The sequence below is a fragment of the Centrocercus urophasianus genome, unplaced genomic scaffold (genome assembly GCF_019232065.1).
Source record: "Centrocercus urophasianus isolate 14NV4802_14NV808 unplaced genomic scaffold, USGS_Curo_1.0 seq_42, whole genome shotgun sequence".
NCBI classification, from domain to species: Eukaryota; Metazoa; Chordata; class Aves; order Galliformes; family Phasianidae; genus Centrocercus; species Centrocercus urophasianus.
The window spans coordinates 746,763-770,051 of record NW_024885000.1 but is presented as its reverse complement, the minus strand read 5'-3'; the positions used below and the strand labels follow the sequence as shown (position 1 = coordinate 770,051).

Sequence of the window (23,289 nt, the reverse complement as noted above, 5' to 3'; positions counted from 1 at the left end):
TGCCTTGGCTCACACTCACATGCTGTGGTCAGTGCTGATTGTGGCCCACACCTCACAGCTTTTGTGCTCATGCAGACCTACCTCAGCCCTTACACTGCTGCTGAGCCTCTGGAGGGCAGGACGTGGGATCTGCAAGCAGGGAAGGATGAGGAAGGCTCTAAGCAAGGTGCCAGCAGCTGGGCTATGTGTGATCCCCAGCCATCCCTCATTTCTCCTGCAGAAATGGAGGCATCCCAGCTGCTTGCACAGGCATCACCCTGCTCCCTTTTTCCTCCCTTACATACCAGCACAGTTACTGAGTATTTAACCACTGTGAGCATAACGTCATGTGCTCCGTGGAGATGGCAGAAAAAGGAATTCCTTACTGTGAGGTGGTGGGGCACAGCACACACTGCCCAGTGAGCCTGTGGGTCACTCAGGGCCAGGCTGGGTTAGGCTATGAGCAGCCTGAGTAAGAGGAAAATGTCCCTGCCTATAACAAGGAATGGAATGAGGTGACCTAAAAGGTCCCTTCCCTCCCAACCCTAACTCCAACCATCCCATAGCTCTATGAACACCAGCCAGGTCTCCCTAGGTTGTGAAGCAGGCAGAAACTGTTGGAAATACCCAAATAATGTATCAGGACGGTATCTCTGATAAAGCAGGTTTTATTCACAATTGCAGTGGCGGGCCTCCTGCAGGCAGGAGAGCACCCAGAAAACAGCATTCCATCTTTTATGCCCTATTACTCGACGCTTATCTCCTTCTCCCCTGGTTCCTCATTGGCCGAGTGCTTCAGGATCGCAGTCTTCCTGATGCTCAACTGAACACACAAATACTGGCTAAACATCAGTTGTTGCAGCTGAGCATGTATTGCTAATTAGTAACTTCTCACATTTGCTCACTCAACACTCGGTCCTCTTTCTGCACATCTGCTCGTCCTTGCATACAGATAAGCTTGGAAGGAGGACAGAGGGCCTTGATGCCTGCCTGCTGCACCCCAACCTGCCCAGAGCAAGGCAAGCCAGCCAGTGTGCAGCCCTGCCTGCTTTGATGTTTGCTAAGTCTGTTTTTCTTTTGCTGAGGGTCTCTTATCCAAACAGAACAGCCCTACAACATGCTCTCTAGTCCATCACACTATACCTACACTATTTGCAACATTTAAAAACTACTGCATTTTGCAAGCAAGAATTGATCACGTGATTCAGCAGCTGTATTCCTAAAGCATGTTACCAACATAGATGGTATTTCTACCTTTTCACACCACATTTCTAAGGACAAGTTACAAAACAAAAACACACTGTGCTCTACTTCAGATCAATCTCCCCCCCTTTTTTTTTTATATCTAACGCAGAAACAACATTCCATTCCATTCCATTCCTACAAAACCAAGCACCAAAGCAGCTATCTCACGCCACGCTGCTGGCCAACGGGCTCCGCGCAGCCCAGCAGCGAGGCACCTTTGCCGGCCCAACGTCGCACACGGAGAGACACCGCTGAGCCGCACAACACCCGCTAACGAACCACGCTGCGCGGCACTGCGCATGCACGGCTCCGCCCCTCCGCCCCGGTCACGTGACCGTCATGGCAGCCACCAGGTACCGGCGCTTCCTGCGGCTCTGCGAGGAGTGGCCGGTGGAGGAGACGAAGCGGCAGCGCGATTTGGGCGTCTTCATTCGGCAACGCGTGGCTCAAGCCTTCCGCGAGGGGGAGAACACGCAGGTGAGAGCGGGGAGATGCAGCGGGAGGGCGGCGAAGGCCTAAGCGGGAACTGGAAGGGGGGGAGCAGAAGGGCGGGACCGCGCATGCGCATTGTGGCGCTCCTAGCGGTGGGGGCGGGGCGGGGCGTGGTGCAGAATTGAAACTGAAATGAATGGGAATGAAATGTGCGGCTGCAGTGCTTTACAGCGTGGGAGGTGGTGGGGGGAACGGCAGGATCGTGGGGCATCCTGAGCTGGAAGGGAACCGGGAGGAATCATAGAGTCCTTAGTGATGGAAAGGGCCTTTAATGGGCACTGCTCTTGTGAGGCTCCATCTGCAGTGCTGCGTCCAGGTCTGGAGCCCCCAGTACCAGAAGGACAGAGGGCTGTTCGAGGGGGTCCAGAGGAGCCACAGAGATGATCAGGGGGCTGCAGCACCTCCCCAAAAAGACAGGCTGAGGGAGCTGGGCTTGTTCAGCCTGGAGAAAAGAAGGCTGCGGGGTGACCTCATTGCAGCCTGCAGTACCTAAAGGGAGCCTACAGACAGGAGGGGAATCAACTCTTGGGAAGGGGAGATAACAGCAGGACAAGGGGAAATGGTTTGAAGTTGGGAGGGAAGATTGAGGTTGGATGTCAGGGGGAAGTTCTTTCCTAAGAGAGTGGTGAGGTGCTGGAACAGCTGCCCAGAGGCTGTGGATGCCCCGTCCATCCCTGGAGGTGTTCAAGGCCGGGTTGGATGGGGCCCTGGGCAGCCTGGGCTGGTATGAAATGGGGAGGTTGGTGGCCCTGCCTGTGGCAGGGGTTGGAGCTTCGTGATCCTTGAGGTCCCTTCCAACCTGGGCCATTCTGTCACCTTACACTGAACAGGGGCATCTACAGCTTGATCAGGCTGCTGTTTGCCATGTCCATCCTGATGATGAATGTCTCCAGGGATGGGCTTCCACCACCTCTCTGGGCAATCTGTGCCAGTGCTTCACCACCGTCATTCATTGTAAAAGACTTTTTCTTTGTATCCACTCTAAATCTCCCCTCTTTGAGTTTGAAGTCATTTTCCCTTGTCTTATCATCACTGTCTGCTAAAGAGTCTGTCCCATTCTTACAGCCCTGCTTTAATTTCTGAAAGGCTGTTATCACATCTCCCACAAAGCCATCTCTCCTCCACGCTGAACAGCCTCAGCTCTCTCAGTCCATGCTCATAACATCAAGTCCAGATCCACCCAAAAATCAGGGCATGTGCACGTTGTCCAGATGCTACTTGAGCTCTGGCAGGCTCAGAACCATGAACACTGCCCTGGGGAACCTGTGCCATGCCCACCACCCTCTGGTGCAAAACCTTCACCTCACACCCCCTGACCTCCCCCATCACAGCTCCAAGCCGTTCCCTCACGTTCTGTGGTCGATCAGCAGAGCTCAGCACTGTCCATCTGCTCTCTCTGAGGAGCTGCAGGGCTGTGAGGCCTCCCCCCCTCAGCTCATCTGTTGGCTAACCCAGGGGACCTCAGCTGCTCCTTATACATCTTTCCTTCCAGACCCTTCACCTTTTGTAGACCTCCTTTGAACGCTCTCTAGTAGCTTTATGTCTTTTTTTGTACTGTGGAGCACACGACAGCCCTCAGTGCTCAAGGTGAGGCCGTATTGATGCAGTGCATGGTGGGGCAGTCCCTTCCCTCAACCAGCTAGCAGTGCTCTGCTCAGTGCACCCAGGGTAGAGTTGACCTTCCTGACCATCTGGCCACACTTCTGGCTCACATTTAACCTGCTTTCAACCAAGACTCCCATGTCCCTTTCAGTAGGGCTGCTCTCCAGAGTCTCATCCCCCCTGTGTATGTACAGCCAGGGTTGTCTCTTCCCAGGTGCAGAATCCAGCACTTGCTCTCGGTGAACTTCATTTGGTTTTTGATTGCCCACCTCACTAATTTGCCTGAATCTCTCTGGAAGTCATCTTCAGCTGTGTCATCAGCTCCTCCCAGCTCAGTATCATCAGCAAACTTATTCAAAATACCTTCTAGTCCTACATCCAAATCATTTATGAAGGCACTGAAGAGAACTAGCCTAAAAATGGAGCCCTGGGGGAGTGCCAGTGACCAACCAGCCTGATCTGTCCCCTTTGGGCCCGACCCATCAGCCAAATGCTCACCCACCGTAGGTTGTTCTTGTTTAGCTTTATGCTGGACATTTTGTCCAGAAGGATATTGTGAGAAACAGTATCAAAAGCTTTACCAAAATCCAAAAAGACAGCATCAGCTGGCTTTCCTTCCTCAACTGGATGGGTGACCTTGTCATAAAAGGAAATGAAGTCAGTTAAACAGAACCTTCCCCTCACGTATCTGATGTGCCCTTTCTTAGCATAAAAGCGCTGTTCCAGATGTGCTCCTTCTACTGCAGTGTGCCATTACAAGCTCCTAATTCCATATTGGTCACCAGGATAATCTGCAGCAGACACTGCAGGAAGTGCTTATTGCTTTTCCACACGCTCAGGACAGCTGAATGCGCTGCACCGATTGGTCACAAGATCCCCAAGCTGCCACCGGTCTTGAAAACCTAAATTGATGCCTGCAGCAGTGATGTCAATTTGTATGTATAAAGACTTAATACAGCGAAAGGAAATGTACTGGCAGTCAGCAGGAGGAATGTATGAGAGAAGCGCTCGAGCCTTACAGGATACTCTGTCAGCCAAATGTCTGTTTTATTCAGGTGAAGGAAGACTTGCTGATATTTTTTTTCAGGCAGTACTATTTAATGGCTATTTCTGCTGTCATTACGAAAACATCAGCAGGGTCACTTGAAAAGTGGCTGTAAAATATGCGAAGCTGAAAATCACCTGCAGTTTGGTGGCGCTTGGCAGCCCGTCTGGCCTTTATCCCTTCTTCTCCGGTAGCCATCGCGTGCTGTAGCAGGAGAGCCTTTTCCTGGGTTCCAAGCTGGTGCAGAGGAGGCATTACCCTTCTTGTGTTGAACCCATGCCAGCACCCCAAGGACAGACGAGCTGTGTCATTTTATCCCGCCTTGTTATGGCTGATGCTATTCTTATTCACGTATCCATTTTAATCGTTGGCGTTTGATGTCATTGGCCAGCAGTGCAGAGTTCTGGTCAAGTTGGTTCCCACTATAAATTAGAAAAACAAGACGACCTGCCACACATGGTGCTGAACAGACTCTGTGAGGCAGAGGCACCTGTCGGATGCACCGAGGAGTGTTTTAGGTATTAGCAAAATCTTTCCAACTTACTGGACCAAAATAGAAATCCATTTACCCTACGCAAGCTGCTCAGTGCTGCTTTTCCCTAATCAATTATAAACTATTTTTAGCCTGCACCAGGATTTTCTCTACCTTCCATCCTGGTACCTCATCCTGTTTGATCCTTAGAATGAAACAGGAGGCAAAACCTGCCTCTGAGCAGAGAAAGCTCAGATTTCACAGTGCTGGCCAATAAGCACAAGAGGAAAACCATCCAGCTATCTTCACATTCACTGTGCACTCACAGTTGAGCTGCCATATCTTTGTGAGCAGAACTCAAAGTCCCTTCTAGAACTTACGTGCCTCATTATTCTTGTAGGCCAAGCTGGCCAGAAGTGGAGGAGAAAGAAAATGCTCTGCCTTCAGGAGCAGCATAATAGGGGTCACCAGCATCCAGCATTGCACTGGGAGCTTGCTAAGCTTCTCTTCTGCTGTCCTTCTCGCAGACTTTCAGCTCAAATGACATCTTCTGCTCTGCAGGTTTTAAAATAAGACTTGTGTAATATTTCTGTCACTTTCCAGATTGCTGATCCTGAGACCTGTGACCAAATGTATGAGAGCTTAGTCAGAATCCACAACAACTACTACAAAAACAAGGTAAGGTTTGTTGTTAGCCATTGCCAGCCCTTTAGTGAGCCAGTCACCACCTGCTGCAGTGCATTGCCTCTTCCCAGCAGGGGCTCTGAGCATACAGCAGGCGAATGAGAAGTCAGATGGATGCTGCACTGCCTGTCCCTTTGGTCTTCCTGGTTTTACTGCTGGCCTTCATGGCATGTCTGAACAGTGCTGATGGTGGTTTTTGCTATGGATGAACACAATTCTTAGTTCTTGACCGAAAATGAGTAGGGCTCTGTTATTTGGTGGCATATTACCTCTTTTGTGCACTGCAAGTAATGCCTTGTTCTGTCTCTCCTTCTCACACCTACTTGCTTGTTTGAGAAGTATCCACGCCTGAAAGACACAAGCTTCACTGGAGTGACAGTGCAAGATTGCAAGATGATCCTAGCAACAGGTACTAATGCTGTGACTTGGGAGTAAATCAGTGCAGGAGATAAATTACATTCTTTTCTTTGTGGTGTTCACTTCATCACTTCTACTAAACACTTGTGACTAAAGGACTGATTGGGACTGCCATGCAGGTATATTAGGATGGTTAAAAAGGTGTAAAGTTCAGGCATAATTGAGGAGAGTCTCAGTAATCGATTGGGACAAAAAGTCAATTGTGTTTTTTGCAGTGGGCAGGAATGGCAGAGGGTTTGTGAGACTCTTTGAGACAGAATGGCAGGAGCTGCATGAAAGCAATCCACATTTGCTACGTGGCTCAAAAAATTCTTGGCTTCCATTTCATCATGTTCAAATTCCCTTCAGTGCTTCTTATCTCGTGTTAGACTCAGAGAAAGCAGGGTACCACAATGCAGAAAGACTCTCAGCCAAATCATTTATTAAGCACGGTGCAGGAAGCCAATGCCGTTTTGTTCTGCTCCACTTCCTAACTTTGACTGTGGTGCGTGGCAACTGAATATTAGTTGTTAGAGATAAGGGACTCCCTGCACAATTGATTGAAAGGGAAAACAAACTTGCCTCAGGCCCTGAAATAGAAATTCATTAAGACAAAAAGTCAAAAAAAGAAAACGTTTGTAAGGCAAAGCTCTTATAAGAGGGCCGTCAGCCCTTTGCTTTCCTGCCTTTCTTCCTCTTTCCCCATCTCTCTCTCTCCCCCTTCTCCTTTTGCAGACATTCTGAAACAGATGGAAGACATGAAAAAAGGGACGTGGAGAAAATTGCGAGAAAGGTTTTACGCCAAGAAATCTGAAGAGGACTCGAAGTGATAGGCTGACTCCCAGATTCTCCTCTGTATATATTCCTATAGCTCTGTGTTGCCATGATGAATAAAACCATTCATTCCTCTTAGCAACAGCGTTGGTTTTTTTTTTTGTTCAGACTTTATACCCTTCATTTGTAATGTCTGCTCTTTTCTTTTTGGAAATGTAGGACCTACCGTAACACATCTGCAATGAAGGCATATGGGATCGGTGTAAAAGTTTGAAAGGAAAAAGCTCTGTGTTGTTAGACCAGATCATTTGTATTATAAGAAACAGACCATCAGGAAGTGCACAGCAAGGAGGTACAACCATGTAAGCTTTACATCTGCTTGTGAAGACAGCACACAGTAGTGATGGCAGGTAGCTGTGCTTATCTGTGTTTGCACTGTTAACAGTGAAATGGAGGGAGAGAGAACTTAATGATCACGTTTGTGGTGCTTTTGAGAAGTAGCCTGGGAAGGCACAAGAAAGCACTGAGGTGACTGTTTACCATGGTGACAGCAGAGCAGTGTAAGAAGAGTGCAGATGAGATCTCAGCTGCACACCTTGTCTGCAGTGCTGCATTGCTGTGGTGCTGGCTCAGCTAACAATGCAGATTGCCCCCAGCGGGAAGAGAAGGCTCTGTGTCGGTTACTGCAGATCTGAGGGATGAAGATAGGTTGTCATGATGTGTTGCTCTATAGGGCCGTAAATTAATTTCAGGTGTGATTAGTCCATCGCTGTGGCCTATTTTTATTGCTTTTTAAATCTTTGATGCTTGCCTCAACCTCTGTTCTTGGGAGGCAGAGGCGCAGGATTGTAGCTGGGATGGCTGCAGCACTGCTTGGCTGGAGAATGATGAGTGTCTAGAACACAGCTATGCCAGGACTCTGCTTGGCTCCAGGCAGCTCGAACAGCTGCTCCTTTCCATGTGTTCAAAGTCTGTTTTCCTGGCAAGTAGCGAAAGAATTGGAAACTTTGCAGGATGCTCTGATCGAACGCTTCGGAATGCAAGGCTGGTGTTCCAGGTAGTTCTTCACAGTAACGTTGTTGGCAGTGGGCTGTGGTATCTTTGGTAATACAGCCCTGCATTGGTTCACGTATCTGAATTGCTCTTTATTTCTATTCACAACAGCCCCCCTGCGTCCCAGAGGAAGGGAGGTTTCTTTACCATGTTTAAGTTTTTATTATAACTTCATTTTGTCTTTAATTTAGTTAAGGCAATTTACACTTTAGTTCTTAAGTAACAACAACAAAAGTAAAACATTACACCAGAGATGAATCTAAACCACAGGACACCCCTTCACAGTGAACTCCTGTAAACCTGCAGTTTCCTACTACTACTCCCCAGATATTCTTTGTCCACAGAAGGCAAAAGGCCAGTTCTCATAGTACTACCTTAGATTCTCATCCTCATTTGGTGAGCTAAATTATCAAATCCATCTCCTGAGGTTAGCTCCTCTTTTACTGCACCAAAGTGATGAACAGAATTCTTTAAATGGACAGGAAGCAGCATGGAGCAGGTACAGCAAATACGATGGCTGGTCTGCAAAGTTCCACGTTTACTAGTGATGCTCCTGGAATAAGTTAAATACTGCAGCCCTACAGCTAGTTACACTACACCTGGGTGGAGGCCACCAGATGTAGCACATGGAGATAAAGATACAACCCCCTACATTTGCAAAATAAAGAGTTATTGCAATGAGGAATAAAAGTCTTGTATAATTTATCTTCCTCTAAGGGCATGGAGTAACATGTGGGTCCAGGAATCGTGAGGAATCCTCGCCAGCCATTGGTTCCTGAATTGCTTACAAGCAATCTAAGGAGAATATTGACTTGGAAGCCCCTCCACGTGGTCCTGCTTTCTCTGACAGTGATGTCCATGCGTGGGACCCAGGGATAAGCAGCCTCATCATCTGATAGGTGTGTTTAGTCCTTCAGGGGGTGAAGCTGATCCTTTTTCTGTGTCTTAATGGTTCATGGTATTCTGGACATCCACAAACCCCATCCTTTGTCTGCGCTTCCTCTGCTCTGTCATCTGGAGTTCAAACAAGGACACAAGTGAGGTAGGAAACCAGGCTGTTATTCTGTTCATTAGTGTGCTTCTCAGGTGTGTGACTGACTGGGCTGCTCTAAGCATCTGCCAGAACACGCCATGAGCCGGGCTCCAGCTGATGAGGAGGTATCAAAAAGCACACGACTCCAGTATTCTCAACTCCCTGCAGAAGAGCTAAAAGAGCCCTCTGAATTGTATCCATAGTTAAATAGGAGTGGGCTGGTTCTGCCTCCTGCTCTTGGAATGGGTGTCTATTCTGGTAAGGGCTGAGGGTTTTTTGATACAGTGGGGTGTTAATTGGAGCGTTCCTGTTTTTATAACATTTAGTACCTGTTCCTTCAGCTCATTCAGCTGGGAGGTGAGATGGGACACCAGCTTCATCGTTGAGTTGAGTTTGTCTTGAAGATTTCGGATCTCGTTCTGTTCCCCTTCCCCTTCATTGCTGACCAGAGACATGGCTCGCATCCGGGGGAACCAGTCTAGGTTCTTGTTCTGGGACCATGGAGAATGGGAGAGGGTGAGAAGGAGACAAAAGACCCGGTGGGATTGATTTCCATGGCCTATGCTTAGGGACTAAAGGAATTCTCAAAGGCTTGTCTGCATCTCTGCACATTTCCCACCACCAACCCTTTTAACCTTTTTCCCCCCCAGTCTGGGTCCAGGTTCAGAAGGTTTTTTTCCTAAATTTCCTTGCCTTCCCTTTTTGCCTCGAAATCACCTTGCAGTCACACAGTCCATACTGCCTGGCACAATCCTTCTATCCACAGCACACAACATCAAACAGCACGTCGTTGGCTGAGATTGCACAGGGGAATTAACCAGCTAAGAACGAACTACGGAACAGCAACTTTCTTAAATATTTTCCAAAAGTTCCTTCTCAAAACTCGTTGGGTTTTTTTGGCAAACCCAGTGTTCTCAAACATCCCTCTGGGGCAGGCAGGGTGCAACAGGGCTGCTCAGAAAGGACGCTACCTTTATCATCTGAGCCACGTAGCTCTCCGGACCTGTGTAGTCTGTCTTGTTCTTCACTCGCACCAGCACTATGAAGTACAAGTAGTTCCACATGTTGTGCTCGTACTTAATATGCTCCTCAAAGGACACTGTCTTGTTGTCAAACTTGTCCCGTTCGAGTCCTGGGAAAGGCAGTCAAGTGTGGAGAAGGTGGAGAAAGGAGAAAAGGAGGGGAGGCAAAGGTAAGAAGTGAGCAAGCAAACAAATGTGAAAGGAAGTACAGATAATTGCCTCCTGTCCCAGGTGTGACTTTCAAGAAGTGCTTTTAATAATTAGTTGGCATTTAGCACACTACAAGAATCCAAAGCAGAGGGAAAATAACCCAGTTGTGTATTCAGGAGGCTTCTATTTAAAGTTCTACTAGCTATGCTTCCTGCCTATATAATCTAAAAGAACACAATGCACCCACTGGATCTTACAAGAAAAAAAGAAGCTATATTTATGGTTGGGTTGGTTTTTTGGATGCCTTCCTATGACCAAAAGCATTCTGGAACATTTTCCTCTATTCTATTTCCTTAGCAATATGCTTTTTTTCCAGTTGATAAATGCTGGTCCCAGGAGTGATGCACGGCGACAAGAACACCACAATGCAGCATTCAGTGTAACACCTCATTAACAGAAGGCCAGGAGGAACAGGGATAATTTCCCCCCTCGGTTTGTGTCCTTGTTTAAGCCTCCTCACACTGTAGTGACCTACTGGTGAACAGACTTAAGTTGTGCTGTGAACCAAATGAAAACTAAAAACTGGTTGAAGCTTCACTTCTTCCCTCATGTCACAGGCTGACCTTAAAGAGAGGAACAACGTGGGGGCAATTCCTGCACACGCAGAGCCAAGGATCTGCACTCACCACATATGAAACAAGTGGTCTTCAGTATCTCTTCTTTCTTTTGCTTCTCGCTCCTCAGGTCAGCAAAGGTGTCAATAATGACCCCAAAGATGAGGTTCAGGACGATGATAATGACAATGAAGAAAAAGAGGAGGTCGTAGACAACCCGAGCAGGAAACAAGGACTCCTGAGGTGGACAAAAGGAAAAAACATGTCTTGCAAACCTCCCCTCCATCCTGCAAGGACCATAGGCTGAGGGTACAAGGTGAGGAGAGGCGTGGGGGTGCGATGGGCAAAAGCACTGAAGGACAGCAGCGGGGGAAAGAGCTGGAAGTGATTTTGAGGGAGGAAGGGCAGCTCTGCAGTGGCAGAAGGAAGGGACCCCACTCACATCCTTCGATGGCTTGCGCAGAATGTCCCCCACACCCCCTCCGTTCCTCAGGCCGTGGTTCAGGACAGTGACAATGCACATGAGCAGTGTGTCACAGGCTCGTTCCCACTGGTCAGTGTCTGCTTCTACAACACCAGAGGGAAGAATAAAAGCACAAAGCCAGAGCGCAGAAGGGCAGAAGAACCAGCCCGTCCCAAAGAACCCAGAGCTCCAGGATGAGCTGCAGTGATGCAGTGCCCCAGATGGGAGCTCCCAGGCACCCCAGCATCTCCTCCATCTTCCTCCTCGCAATGGAGGTGTTTGGCTGAGCATCCCCAAAGCACTCGATTTCCTTAATTAAACTAAATTAAATCAATATTTCAACATTTTTACGTAAAGGAGTGCAGAATTTTGCTTAACAAGTGCCAAAAAGTGGGCTATTTCTTCCCTCTTGCAGTCCTTTGTAGGATTTTTCAGAGCTCGCTGACAAACAAGGCCGTAAGGCTACCCTGCTGCTAACAGCACTGACCTTTCTGATGAGCTCACTTACCTTGCAAAGCAGTGGGCTCAGCGGAGCAGCTAATTTTGTCACCACTGCAGGACTCCATGAAGGTCTCCATGTTCCTATGCATCCCCAAGGGGTCATCTGCAAGTAAAAGAGCCCACAGCCTTGTCAGAGCATCAGCTCTTTGCTCCTGTCACAAGTGTTCTTCACCTGCATCTCATTGCAGCTTTCAAACAACTCAAAAAAAAATCTTGATCCCCGTTCTCGTAGCCTTTTCTAGGTTTTGAATCATAGAATGGCTTGGATTGAAAGGGACCTTAAAGATTATCTAGTTCCAACCGCCCTGTCATGGGCTGGGTAATCATCGCACTGACATCCCAACTTTGTTCAGAAAGAGCTGCCAGTTTTCCAGGCTAAGATGCATAAAAACCATATTCTCATCCTTTGAAGTTAAGAGTCTTGGATGCAACCACCAACCAGCTGCTTTTTCAAGGGTATTCTCTCTTTAAAACATCCAGATTTTTTGACTCTAATCTCCAAACTACTGTACTGTAGTCCAAGTATATTAAAAACCTGTACTTTATTCAAATAATCCGAGCATATTTTTTCCATGCTAACTTATCTCTGTGATTGTAAAAGCATACCAAAAAGACTTCAGATGCAAAGAGGAGTAAAAGCCTACCCCAAAGCCCTGTGTTATGATTGACACACAAGCTGCTTGTTTTTTTAACATCCAGAGCAACAGTTTCATCAGTGTCATCCATTTTCTGCTCGAGTTTCAGTAAGACTTCTGCAGTGCTACAGAACTCATTCCTATCTGCCCACTTCCTTCTCTGCAGTCCCTCCAGCCCCCAGGCCTTGTTTTCTGCAGCGTGAGATCTCTATGTCAGTGCAGGCAGACTCTTCTCTGCCGGCCCCAAAACCAGCTCCCCCAAGAGTGTGTGACCACCCATCAACGACTGCACCCAGCAGTGCAGCCACAGCGAAGGACCCGTGCTCTGCTGGTCCCCTCCAGCCCAAGCACCACGGACACCAGTCCATGGTTTGGCTCACCTTGGGCTTTGCTATCCGGCAGCCGGTCCACCTCCAGGATGAAGTCATCCTTCAGGAACAAGAAGCCCACGATGGAGAAGAGGTAGACAAGGATGAGCGCCAGGAGGGCAGTCAGCAGGATGGAGCGCCCGTTGCGCGTCACGCTCTTGATGACATTAAACAAGGTCTCCTCGCGGTAGATCAAGTCAAACAGCTGAAAGGACCCAGGAGCAAAGAAATGCTGCAGGGTGCTTTTCTGTAACAATGCCTGGCCTACCTACGTCCCTTTTATCCCGAGATCTAGGATCGCTCAGTAGACATGGACTAACTTTCACATAAAGCACTCAAGTTTTCCATCTTACTGCAGAAGAATGAAGTGAACTTAAGCTCAGCAGGAGAGCCAAGAATAGGACGCATGCCCCCTGCCTCTGCCTTCACGTTGTCTCCCTGCTGACCCAGATAAAGTACGCAGCAGAGATTAGAAAAAGAGTGATAGCAAAAGGCTGGGAGAGAGACAGTAATAGATGCTGTCGGAAGGCAGAAAGATCAGCCTACGCAAATATTGAAGCATGGGGCATTGTTCTCACTGCTGTTATCGATCAAGGTGTCACAGGAAACTTCTAGCTCCTAACAGCTCAACCTGGCTGTGTCTGTGCCCCAAATGTTTACTGTACCAGGATGCTGTAGAAGAGTTCGTGCACAAAGAGCCCCAGGACGCTCGTCAGGATGTAGCCAACGTGGTAAAGAAACTCCACGTCCATGATCATGGCCTTGTAGCCTCGGATGAAGGTCCCACGGTTACCCACGAAGCTCACCACAAACACAATCTTGTTGGTCAGCTGGAGAGCAAGCAGAAACGGGAGGGAGTGAGGTTTGCTGTGCTTTGTGAGTGCAGAACAGCCTCCTGTGCCATCGGACGCTATGCTGTTTTTCTAGCAGCGCTCTGAGAACTTACATTGAGAGCTCCCAGGATGTTCAGTGTGAGTCCAATCCCCAAGTAATAAATTGATCGCAAGATCAGGGCCACCAGCAGCGGTCTGACACCGTACCGCTTGGTGAACAGGGCCATGATGGAGAAGCAGATCAGAATCCAGAAGAGCAGTGAGATCAATGGGGAATCCAGCACTCCTGGGAAGAGATGATCCACAGCAATTAAATGGCATGAGGTTAAATGCATGTTGCCAATCAGACACCATGTTACTGTCCAAAGCATCCAGAAACCCAATATGCTGATTATCTGAGGGAAGGAAGAAAGAAATTGTGCTTGACTGCAGAGAGATGGTCCTTGCTGATATGCTTTTCTAACATCTTTTATCTGAGATCTCAAAACCACGGTAGATCATTAAGATTTCCAGACAGCTGGTACGTATTCTGTCCTTACTTCCCCCATTTTCCAAATAGGGAAAGTACAGCCCAGGGAGAAGAGCCTGTTCCCTAAGAAGGAAGTCGTGGGAGGGCTGGCAACTGAAACCTCGATTCAGTCCCTTGCCAGGACCAACAGAAAAGGCTTTAGGAGTCAAGAGGAGACAAAGGCAAGGAGACACAAACAAGAGACAGTGCTCCCTGCACACCAGGATCCCCTTTTTCCTCTACTTCAAGGAGCAGAAGCTACTGGGGCACTTACCCATGGAAGTGGCTTCAACATAAGGGTAGAAGAAAGCAATGATTATGTTGATGAAGACAGCCAGGTTGAAGGAAATGCTTCCCCAGAGAGTCATTCTGCGGGAGAACCAGTACATCAGCGGCATGCCTGCGGGGAGAGGAGGCAGACACACATCTCAGCCAACCTCGTGCCAGCAGGGACGGCTGTGACCTCCCAGACACCCAAACTGAGCCAGTGAGGCCCTCGCTTCACGCCATTGATAAAAGCTTCCTCCTCATCTCTTGTAACAGGAACACAAGTTCAAAATGTCTCTGCTCACATTTTGTGCTTTCTGGGCCCTTTGACCTCCCTTGGCACCTTGGAATCTGATTGGCTTCACTCATCACTGCACCCTCCTCCCTGTCTCCCACATCTTATATCCTCACGCCTTTCCAAACAACAGTGCCTTTGTGTTTGCAACCTGATTCTCTGTCCCAGAGGAGACACAGCCAGCAATTTCCCATCCATACTGGAAACGTGTTTCCTGCTGAATTCCTAAGATAGTTTTGACTGGATCTGCAAATGTTTTCAGTGCTGCCATGCTACCTCTGAGCCACAGCACGGTATTTATAGTGTGCCTTCTTACTGTTGACTGAGCTGCTGATATTTTAAGCCAGGAAGTCCGTCCTGGTGCAGCCCTGAAAGCACCTAAGGAGATCCACATCGTGCAAAGAAAGCACCTTTATCAACAAAAATGTAGCTACTAGATGCTGGCTTGGGAGAAGCCAATTGAAAACAAACAGAGGGCTCTCTAGGTGAGCACAGCTGCAGGTGTGGAATGTGTTGGAAGATGCTCTCAGGCTATGAGGAATTACACTAACAGGTGTGGAGGAAATACACCTCCCAAGGGCACAAGGAGGTCTCCAGTCTGCCACGGGGGGTCACAGCCCCCTCAAAGCACGGCTGCCCCCCAGCTCACAGCTGCTCTGCTGCAAAGGGAAGGTCTGGCTCGCTCTTACTGCGCAGTTTCTTCTGCCATTCCATCTCATTGTGGAGGAAGGATGACTGGTCGAAGAAATCACTGACTTTGCTGCCCTGCTCGTCCTGCTCCGTCGTGGTGAAGAGTCGGTACTTGGTCTCCTTGGTGAGGAACTCACAGATGCCAGGCACTGGGAAGATTATCTGCTCCATGCTGCGGTCCAGGCGCACAATCTGCAGGAGGAAGGTGCCTTTACATCCTGCCTGTATCACGCTGGGCTTCCTGCTTTTCTACACCCAGCCGTACCTCCCCAAATCCAAATATCACCACCACTCATCTAATGCTACGACTCAACCCAACAAACTTGCATGGCTATCTATGCTGGGAGGAGCAACCAAGGACTGGGCTGCCCCACTGCCTGCATCCCATCTGCTCTGGGGAGAGGGAGGAAGGGCCTGGGGGGGGTCCATGCGTACCCCCATCTCCCTATGGGCTCTGCTAATGTCTCCAGCTCTTTGCAGCTGCTTCCTATGGGCAGCGGGCTGGGAAGGTTCCTGGTGCAGAATAACGGGGCACGAGGCAGCCAGAGCACACGTGGGATCCATCAGCTGTGTGTACTAGCAACCCAAACAGGTCTTGCCTCAATCTGGGACGTGTGCTTCTCGTAGTACGCCAGCGGGTCCTCCTCCTCCTCCTGGACTGGGGCCGTCGACTTCAGCATCTGCGTCAGCTGCTTGTTATTGAGGCTGAGCTGGGAGAGGAGAGAGGGTGAGAGCAGGGACAGCCGGGGGGGGTTCAAGTCTAACTGCACTGACAACATTGTTCCTCAAATTGTACCGAACCTGATGAGGTTTCAGGAGAAAGCAAATGAATTAAAGCTTCCCAAAGGGGTACAAGTGCTCCCTGAGGTGACAGACATTCGATTCCCTGCAATAATTACATCCAAAAGCTGCTAATCCACAAATTACAAATCAATGCCCCTAAACCCCAGGGAAATCATATTACTGCTGAATCTCGTTCAGGAGCTGAGGTACAGTAGGAAGAAATGGCAGCAGAGGGACTCAGCCCTTCCTTTTCTGAAGGGAAGGGCAGGAGAAGGGGAGCAGGGGAAAACCTGGCAAGGCACAGCCCGTCCCTGAAGCACACAGGATGTCAGCTAGTGCTGAGCCTTCCCCAGGGAGCTGTACAAACAGCTGAGCTACACAGATGCACGTGCCATTGGGCGTGCTGATTTGGCTACATGGGCATTTATAAACCTCTATTTCTCCAGTTCACCCTGGGAATACCAAAAGCCACCAAATCTTGGCTGATGAGCAGCGGGGCAGCCTCCATGCCCGAGGACTTTCTGTACCATGGATGAGATGCCCTCCTCCTCTTCCTCCTGGATTCGCTTCACCGGCTTCAGGAGCTGCTGCAGAGACTTGTTGTGTCGGGACAGCTGGAAAGGAACAACAAGAGCTGCATTAGCATGGGATGGAGCAGCCTCTGCAGCACTGGAGTGGGATGGCCAATAAGTCACAATGCCGGGTTTTCAGGGAATGCAAAAAGCACATCTCTCAGCCTGGCTGGAGGAAATGTAGATAAATAAGATGTGCAAATGGATGAGTGGGAGCCCAGCCTGGTGGGTCACTGCTGTCACAGCAGATTGCAGCATCAGTACCTGCAGTGCCAGTATATAAATGTTGTGGCCAACTTCCCGAGGGGAGACCTCGGCGTTTTCACACTCTTCCTCCTGCAGATAGGCCTTCTTAATCACGTCGACCTGGAAGGCAGCAGAGGGTGAGTGAGCTTGTCCTGGTCCCCTCACCCTGTTTTCCTCCTCAGGAGGGATGCTGGTGCAGAGCGGTGTGTGACTGCTGGTAGGGCAGCAGCCAACGTGGGTTTGGGTTGAAACCCCACCAGGACCTGGAAGTGCAGAGGTCCAGCAGCAAGTTCACAGGGGTCCTTCACCCTTCCACCCCGCTCAGCCCTTACCAGTTCCTGCGGGCGGAGGCTGATGAGGATCCGCTCGGCGTTCTCACTGTCATGCCTGCTCTCCATGAGGGCCAAGAGGAGCTTGGAGGCATTGTCCTGGTGGGGACACAGTCCTTGATGAGAGGAGCTATGCATTGCTCTGCCCAGGACCTCAGGATGGGCAGAAATCCCTTGCATTGCAGTCAGTCATAAATGCCCCTGTGCTAAAGGCATCCAAACCTTCTGTGGTGGGGATGCATCAGCCCTATCCCAGCTCATGTATGTAAGACCTGATGCATGCCCAGTGCTCGCCTTACTCCACAGCTCAGCCCAGCAAGCAGGGAACTCACACATGTGCCACCCACCCCAGCCCCAGGCTCTGCCCACCTTCAGCTGCAGGACCAGGTCCATCCGGTACTTGCAGAGGGGACTGATGTCGTTGAGGATGAGGGCTGTGATGATGTCAATCCCATTGGACTCATGGGTCACGATGCAGCTCTAGGGAAACAATGCAATTCTTTGTCCCATGGATGCTGCCATCCTTCCCAGCTTCACCATCCAACACAGCCCAGCTCCAAAATGGTGGCTTGCCTACAGCACTGAACCAGGAGCCCTAAACCCCTTCTCTCTCCAGCAATGACACCGTTTCCATCACAGCATTATTTAAGCATTATATGCAATGTTATACTGCCCAGCAGTCACTGAAAACCCATGCACCATCCCTGTGCACCATGGTACCCTTTCTCCCCATGCTCTGCTCTCCTTCATGCCCCAAATCCCAAAACTGGCCTTATCCCTGCTGCTGTCCATGCATTCCCCCCCAAACCCCCCTTGGGTACCCCAACGGATGGTGAAATGCTGCAGGAACAATGCAGACCCACAACAACATCACAGACCTGGTTCTCATGGCAGGGCCCTTGGCAGTACTCAGTCAGGGTCTCCAGGGTCTGGGTGATGAGAGCCACGTTGTACTCGTTGATGTAGAGGCCCAGCAGCCCCAGCCCACCCGTGGTGCTGCCACACATGATGTCAAGGAACTGCAGTGTCTCACACACCAGGTTGTAGTTGGTCTTGTTATTTTGGCACCGCAGGAAATTCTGTTGTGCAAAGCCTGCAGTTATGAGCCTGAAGCAGGTCCTGACCCCCCTTTCCAGAGTCCCCTCCAGAGATGGAGAATCAGGCCCAGGGCCGTTCCTATAGTGTGTGCAGACCCCTCAAGGGCAGCACCTGCTCCCATGGACACAGGAGTGCCCCGATTGGCTCCTTCCAGCATACCGAGCAGATGGAATGGTGGTTATATCCATAGGAAGCTGAGGCACAGAGTGGCCAGTGCCTGTTTGGACCCAATGGAGGCAGAACCCATCCAACCCGCACCCCAGCCATATGGCTTCTGCCCCAGCCCCTAGCAGCCCCCAGCACCAACCTGAAGGTCTCGGTTGTGGTTCTCACACAGCAGTTGGAGGAATCGCAGGATAGGCTCCATAATCAGGACCGTCACCCCCATCTCATTGTTCTGCCCCTGCTCCCCGGCGTCGTGGCCCTTCCGAAACCCTAAGGCCAGCGGGTATCGGGAGGGGGTGCCAGGCATCATGAAGGTCTCTCCTCGTCCTAGGGGCAAACCAACCCCATTAGCATCAGGCTGTCCAACGAGGCAGGCACTGGCCTTGCTGGGAGGACACGGCTCCATACCTTTGGTGCCAGGGTCAGGCTCGTCCTTGTCCTCACGAGGTTTGTTCCCAATGTCACTCATGTTCACGGACACGGTTGACTTGGTCTCTTGCTGAGCCTTCTTCATCCGGTCGTGTAAAACTTTGAAGAACTTCTCGGACTTCTTGTCGCTCGTCATCAGGTTGTAAAAGGATTTCTGGGTGGAGGAAGCACAGTTGGAGTCTCCACCCCAGACCGCCCCTCTGGTTTGGTAGCCTGTGGCACTTCAGACCTTGGGATAGCCTACCATGAAAGTAACCAGGCAACTACCAGCCTCTCCCTAAATCTTTTACTTTCTATGCCTTTGGCATTGCAATCTTTTGGATTTACGGGGGTGTAGCATGCCCTGTGCCTATTCTTCTCCTTTACCCACAGCAGGGCTAGGGACAGAGCAAGCAGCAGTTACAGCAGCCGCAATCTTGGAACCCCACAGGTTTTTGCACATTATTGGCTTCCCTATGATAAAGAATTCAAGATAACCTACAAGTTATCAACAGAGAGCTGCAACTCTGAGTCATTTTTGTGATACCCAGCAGAGGGCATCAGCATTACTCCAGAAACAGTCAGCAACAACCTGCCCCTTTCAGCATCCAGCCCTGAGCTTTAGCCAGTCACCAAGCAGGAAAACTCCAAAACAGAGAAATGTCTGTAGTTCCTCCCCCAGATGGTGAGCAAACATATGCAGTCCAAATGTTGGCAAAGTCTGCTATCCAGAGGCCAACCAGGGACCAGGGACTGCTCTGCACCTGTCCTCCCCATACTGCATATGTCCCCATATGTGCTTCACAATGCACACATAAACCATCCCATGGACTCATGGCCACCACAGGCACCTGGATCTCGGTGTTGCCCCCATCCAGCAGCCGAATGGCAAGCAGGATGCTCTCCTGGAAGATCTTCTCGTTCTTGGTGTTCATGATGAGGTCAGCCACCAGCTTGGTGGCTCCTTCTCGGTCCAGCCGGCACTGGACAGCAGCAATAGCAGACCAGTCCTGGTCCTGGCCTGCAGGAGAGGACACAGATGGATGTGATGCTGCAGTGATGAAGGAAAATAAGCACAGCCAACTCACTACCAGGCCCATCCTTTCTTCTGTCTCCCATGGAGGTGGGAGCACAGAGATCATACATGGGTGTGATCCTACCATGGTTTGGAACCAGGCATTCAAGGCGTGTACAAGCAGCACAGAAAGACACGGAAGGTGCAGGAGAGGGGCACTCACCTCCCCCAGCAGCATCCACGATTTCCCCTTTGGAGCTGGACTTCTTGTTCTGCAGGTAATTGTTCAGGAGCATTTTCCGCAGCAGGTTGCCCTGCCAAGACAAATAAACGTCACAAGGCTCCCAACGCCAGTGCTGGCGTTGGAGAACTGCAGTGGGCAGGAAGCTGCCAGCTGAGCAGTGGAGCTGGGGATGTGCCGTAGGGCCGCGATGCTCACCCTCTCACCATACTTGTTCCTCTTCACCAGCATTTGCTGCAGGGTCCGTAACACCTTGATGCACAGCTTCTCCTCCGTCTCCATCAGGTCCTTGGTGTGCTGCACCAACCTGGCCATGCACAGCAGAGTCACCACCACGTAGCCAAGAGGACAAGGAGGTCCCCAGGGGCACCATCCCACCGCCCCTCCACTCTGCAGATGCGCATCAGGATGCACAACCCACCAGGACGCACAACCCACCGAGGATGCAGGTCCCCAGCCTGTCACAAAAACCCCATGGCAACTGCAAAGCATCCTCACTTGGACAGGAAACCTCCACTCTCGCATCGCTGATACGCCTCTGTGCCCTCCATGAAGAGCAGCTCTGGCCGGTGGAGGACATCCACCAGCACAGAGAGCTCAGCCTCCACAAGCGGTTTCAGGCGGTCCTCCAAGGCATTAATGATGTCCTACAAACCACAGCGCACACCTTTAGGTCGGCGCACGACAGGGACTTTGCAATGCCCACACCTTCCTGCTATCACGCATCCCCGTACCTGCAGCTTCTCTATGATGTTCTTGTAATCCCACTGGTTGGGGGTGGTGGAGACGCGGGGGAAGGTCCGCGTGGCCGTCTTGTAGCTGGATGTGTTCCTCTGCACGGTGCTGGTGGAGCTGCTGTTGAGCAGGGAGCTGACGTGGGCATCCAGGTCCATGGGCAGCGCGATGGAGCGGCTCTTGGCTGCAGGACAGGGGGAAGGGTTTGGGGACAGCCATGAATCATCAGCTGCCACATCGGCTACCACACAGCCCCAGGCTGGGCACCCTTTCACCTGCTCTTCATTTGCAGTAAAGAAGATATGAATAAAATACAAGAGAAAAGCCCTCCAGACTGGTGGTGCCTGTGCTACTTCCACCCTCCACTCCCCAGTGCAGCACCCATTGCCTACAGCCTCCACTGCCCAGCACGGGGTGGGAAGAGGCACCGCCTCTGGTTTTCAGTTGGAAAAGCCCAGTGCAGAGAGGCTGCAATTACAAAGGGGAATCCTACATCTCCGGCCAGTGTCTCCACCCAGCATCTAAGCAATGCTTTCCACATGGTGACTCAGTGCTAACAACCCTTGTCCTGAGTAAGGCAGCTGCAGGCAGGCTGAGGGCAAAGTCTTGGCGAGGGAAAGCTGCCACAAACGCCAGCATTCTTTCTGGGCTCTGCACCAGCAAGGACACACCAGGAATTCCCCAACCAAGCCCAAGCTTCAGCTCTCCTCTGGCCACACCAGACACAAAACACGGAGCTCAAAAGGCACATCCCAGAGCCACAGCTCCCTGCTCCCAGCAGACAGCCTCCCCAGGGCATCCTGCCATGGCTGCAGTAGGAATGATGGCTGTTGCCTGCTGCTGGAGCAGAAGCAGTTGGAACAGCTGCATCCCTCTAGCAGGCAGGGAGCAGGGCATCCCTCCAGCACAGCTCCTTACCGACCATCGCCAGCGTTCGGATGCAGGCCTCCACTGAGCTCTTGTGCTGCTGCTGCAGCCAGGGGCACTCCAGCAGCCTCATGGTGGACTGGAGAAGCTGCACCACAATGGTCTGGTGGGTCTGAAGGAGAGAATGGGCAGCTCTGTATCAGTACAAGGTGCTCGCAGAGTCCTTTTCCCAAAGGGTGAGCCCTCTGCTCACTCCATGCATGGCCTGGCTATGCAACACCCCGTTACCTGCAGTGAGGTGCTGTTCTCTGAGAAGGGAGAGCTGAAGAATGCATTGATGGTGTCCAGCACCACTGTCAGCACGTACTTCTCCAGAGTGGGGTCTGGCAGGCGCTTCTCTCGCTTTTTGCACATCTGTGAAGAGAAGGGAGGATGCTGACGGCATCGGAACCAGGTGAACAAGCACAGCTGGACACTGCTGGCACCTTGCTGAGCTGGGGGCATGGGTGGTGACACAGCTTCTGGGTCTATGCCAGAGTGCTACCCATAATGTGGCTGAAGAAGCCTCTGTCGTGCCCATGCCCCTTGTTTGTCAAGGGGCTTTGGTGACACCAAGCTCTCCCCATAGAGCACAGTAGCCATTGCTGCTGTGTCCCTCCTTCCCAGCCTGACCCACGCACCTGGGCCATGTCCAGGGTGAAGTTCTCAAAGAGAGTCCAGATGTGGTTGCTGGTGTAGATCTCTTTCATCTCCACCTCTGTGTCCACGTAGCAGTGGTTGACAAAGTTCACATAGGCCATCTTCACCTGCCAGGGAGGGAGGGAGTGGGGTGCAGGCACCGTCAGAGGAATAGAAAACAGAACAAAGCCACCAACACCCTCCTCACTGGGCAGCCCATACCTCCGTGATGCAGTCCTCATGGGTCACCACCCTCACCACGTCCTCCAAGGGCAGCAGGGATGTACACTTGATCTCAGTGTAGACGTTCTTGCCCTCAGCACACGCAGCCAGGAGGTCCACCAACGAGATGTGGTACATCAGCGGGCTGTTCTCCTCCACCCCATCCCTGGCTGCTGTCATCATCTCCAACAAGGTGGCCAGTGATGCCTTGTCATTGTAGAAAACAACCACGTCGTCCCCAGCATTGGTGAGCTGTTGGGAAGAGTCACCAGTCACTGCTCCAGAGAAGGATGAAAAACCTCACCATGACATCTTCTGCACTGGGGCGATGAGATGGAGCACCCAGGGTGAGGTAAAAGGGTTGTGTATTCGTGGGGAAAATCAGGTGTTTGCAGTGCAATCAAAAATCACAACCTGTAGGATGCCAAAGTGTTTATTGGCTCTCAGACCTTGCATCTCTTAGAGGTATTTCTTCCAACTCCAGGGAGAAACCAACATGTGGTTGGGAAGACTAGTGCCCAAAGGAGAAAATAACCACGCTCCTCCCAGGACCCCTGTGCTTACAACCCATGGGCAGGAGAAGAGGTGCTCACCTCGGTCATGATCATGTCCTGACACTTCTTGACGTACTTGCCCTCGGCCTTGATGATGGTGTGCAGGAAGTCCAGGTACTGCACATGGCGGCCGTGGGTGGCCACGCAGTGGATGAAGTGCTGTGGCACCGTCTCGTTGATCTCTGAGCAGAGCTGGTAGTTGTTGAGGAAGATGTGCTGCATTGTCTCAGCCTCCAGGAGCTGTGGGACCAGGGA

The 23,289-nt window shown here is 50.8% G+C and overlaps 2 protein-coding genes across 6 annotated transcripts in view; one reads left to right on the top strand and one right to left on the bottom strand.

The window, feature by feature from the left end:
• The first annotated feature begins 1,549 nt into the window (after positions 1-1,549).
• On the top strand, positions 1,550-6,827 carry LOC122168360 (ubiquinol-cytochrome-c reductase complex assembly factor 2). Its single transcript, XM_042833615.1, has 4 exons — positions 1,550-1,701; positions 5,439-5,513; positions 5,859-5,928; positions 6,651-6,827. The coding sequence occupies exons 1-4, from the start codon at positions 1,564-1,566 to the stop codon at positions 6,743-6,745; spliced, it is 378 nt and encodes a 125-aa protein (XP_042689549.1). The 5' UTR covers positions 1,550-1,563; the 3' UTR covers positions 6,746-6,827.
• Positions 6,828-7,391: 564 nt separating this feature from the next.
• The window catches only part of ITPR3 (inositol 1,4,5-trisphosphate receptor type 3), a 38,558-nt gene continuing 22,660 nt past the window's right edge, over positions 7,392-23,289 (bottom strand). The window contains exons 30-58 of one of the 5 annotated variants that reach the window (XM_042833549.1): positions 23,074-23,274; positions 22,481-22,732; positions 22,261-22,386; positions 21,869-21,994; positions 21,632-21,752; positions 20,713-20,897; positions 20,477-20,625; positions 20,177-20,285; positions 19,961-20,051; positions 19,574-19,743; positions 18,723-18,897; positions 18,457-18,641; positions 17,930-18,130; positions 17,421-17,531; positions 17,055-17,150; positions 16,741-16,842; positions 16,432-16,518; positions 15,721-15,831; positions 15,121-15,313; positions 14,144-14,269; positions 13,475-13,647; positions 13,194-13,358; positions 12,541-12,733; positions 11,533-11,628; positions 11,004-11,128; positions 10,634-10,799; positions 9,747-9,907; positions 9,105-9,266; positions 7,397-8,756 (exon numbers count right to left, since the gene is read on the bottom strand). In XM_042833549.1, the coding sequence (XP_042689483.1) occupies positions 8,688-8,756; positions 9,105-9,266; positions 9,747-9,907; positions 10,634-10,799; positions 11,004-11,128; positions 11,533-11,628; positions 12,541-12,733; positions 13,194-13,358; positions 13,475-13,647; positions 14,144-14,269; positions 15,121-15,313; positions 15,721-15,831; positions 16,432-16,518; positions 16,741-16,842; positions 17,055-17,150; positions 17,421-17,531; positions 17,930-18,130; positions 18,457-18,641; positions 18,723-18,897; positions 19,574-19,743; positions 19,961-20,051; positions 20,177-20,285; positions 20,477-20,625; positions 20,713-20,897; positions 21,632-21,752; positions 21,869-21,994; positions 22,261-22,386; positions 22,481-22,732; positions 23,074-23,274 (4,227 nt within the window). In that variant the 3' untranslated portion in view covers positions 7,397-8,687. Of the gene's footprint in view, positions 8,757-9,104; positions 9,267-9,746; positions 9,908-10,633; positions 10,800-11,003; positions 11,129-11,532; positions 11,629-12,540; positions 12,734-13,193; positions 13,359-13,474; positions 13,648-14,143; positions 14,270-15,120; positions 15,314-15,720; positions 15,832-16,366; positions 16,519-16,740; positions 16,843-17,054; positions 17,151-17,420; positions 17,532-17,929; positions 18,131-18,456; positions 18,898-19,573; positions 19,744-19,960; positions 20,052-20,176; positions 20,286-20,476; positions 20,626-20,712; positions 20,898-21,631; positions 21,753-21,868; positions 21,995-22,260; positions 22,387-22,480; positions 22,733-23,073; positions 23,275-23,289 lie in introns of those variants that run through there. The other 4 variants (XM_042833546.1, XM_042833547.1, XM_042833550.1 and 1 more) reach the window with 4 other exon arrangements.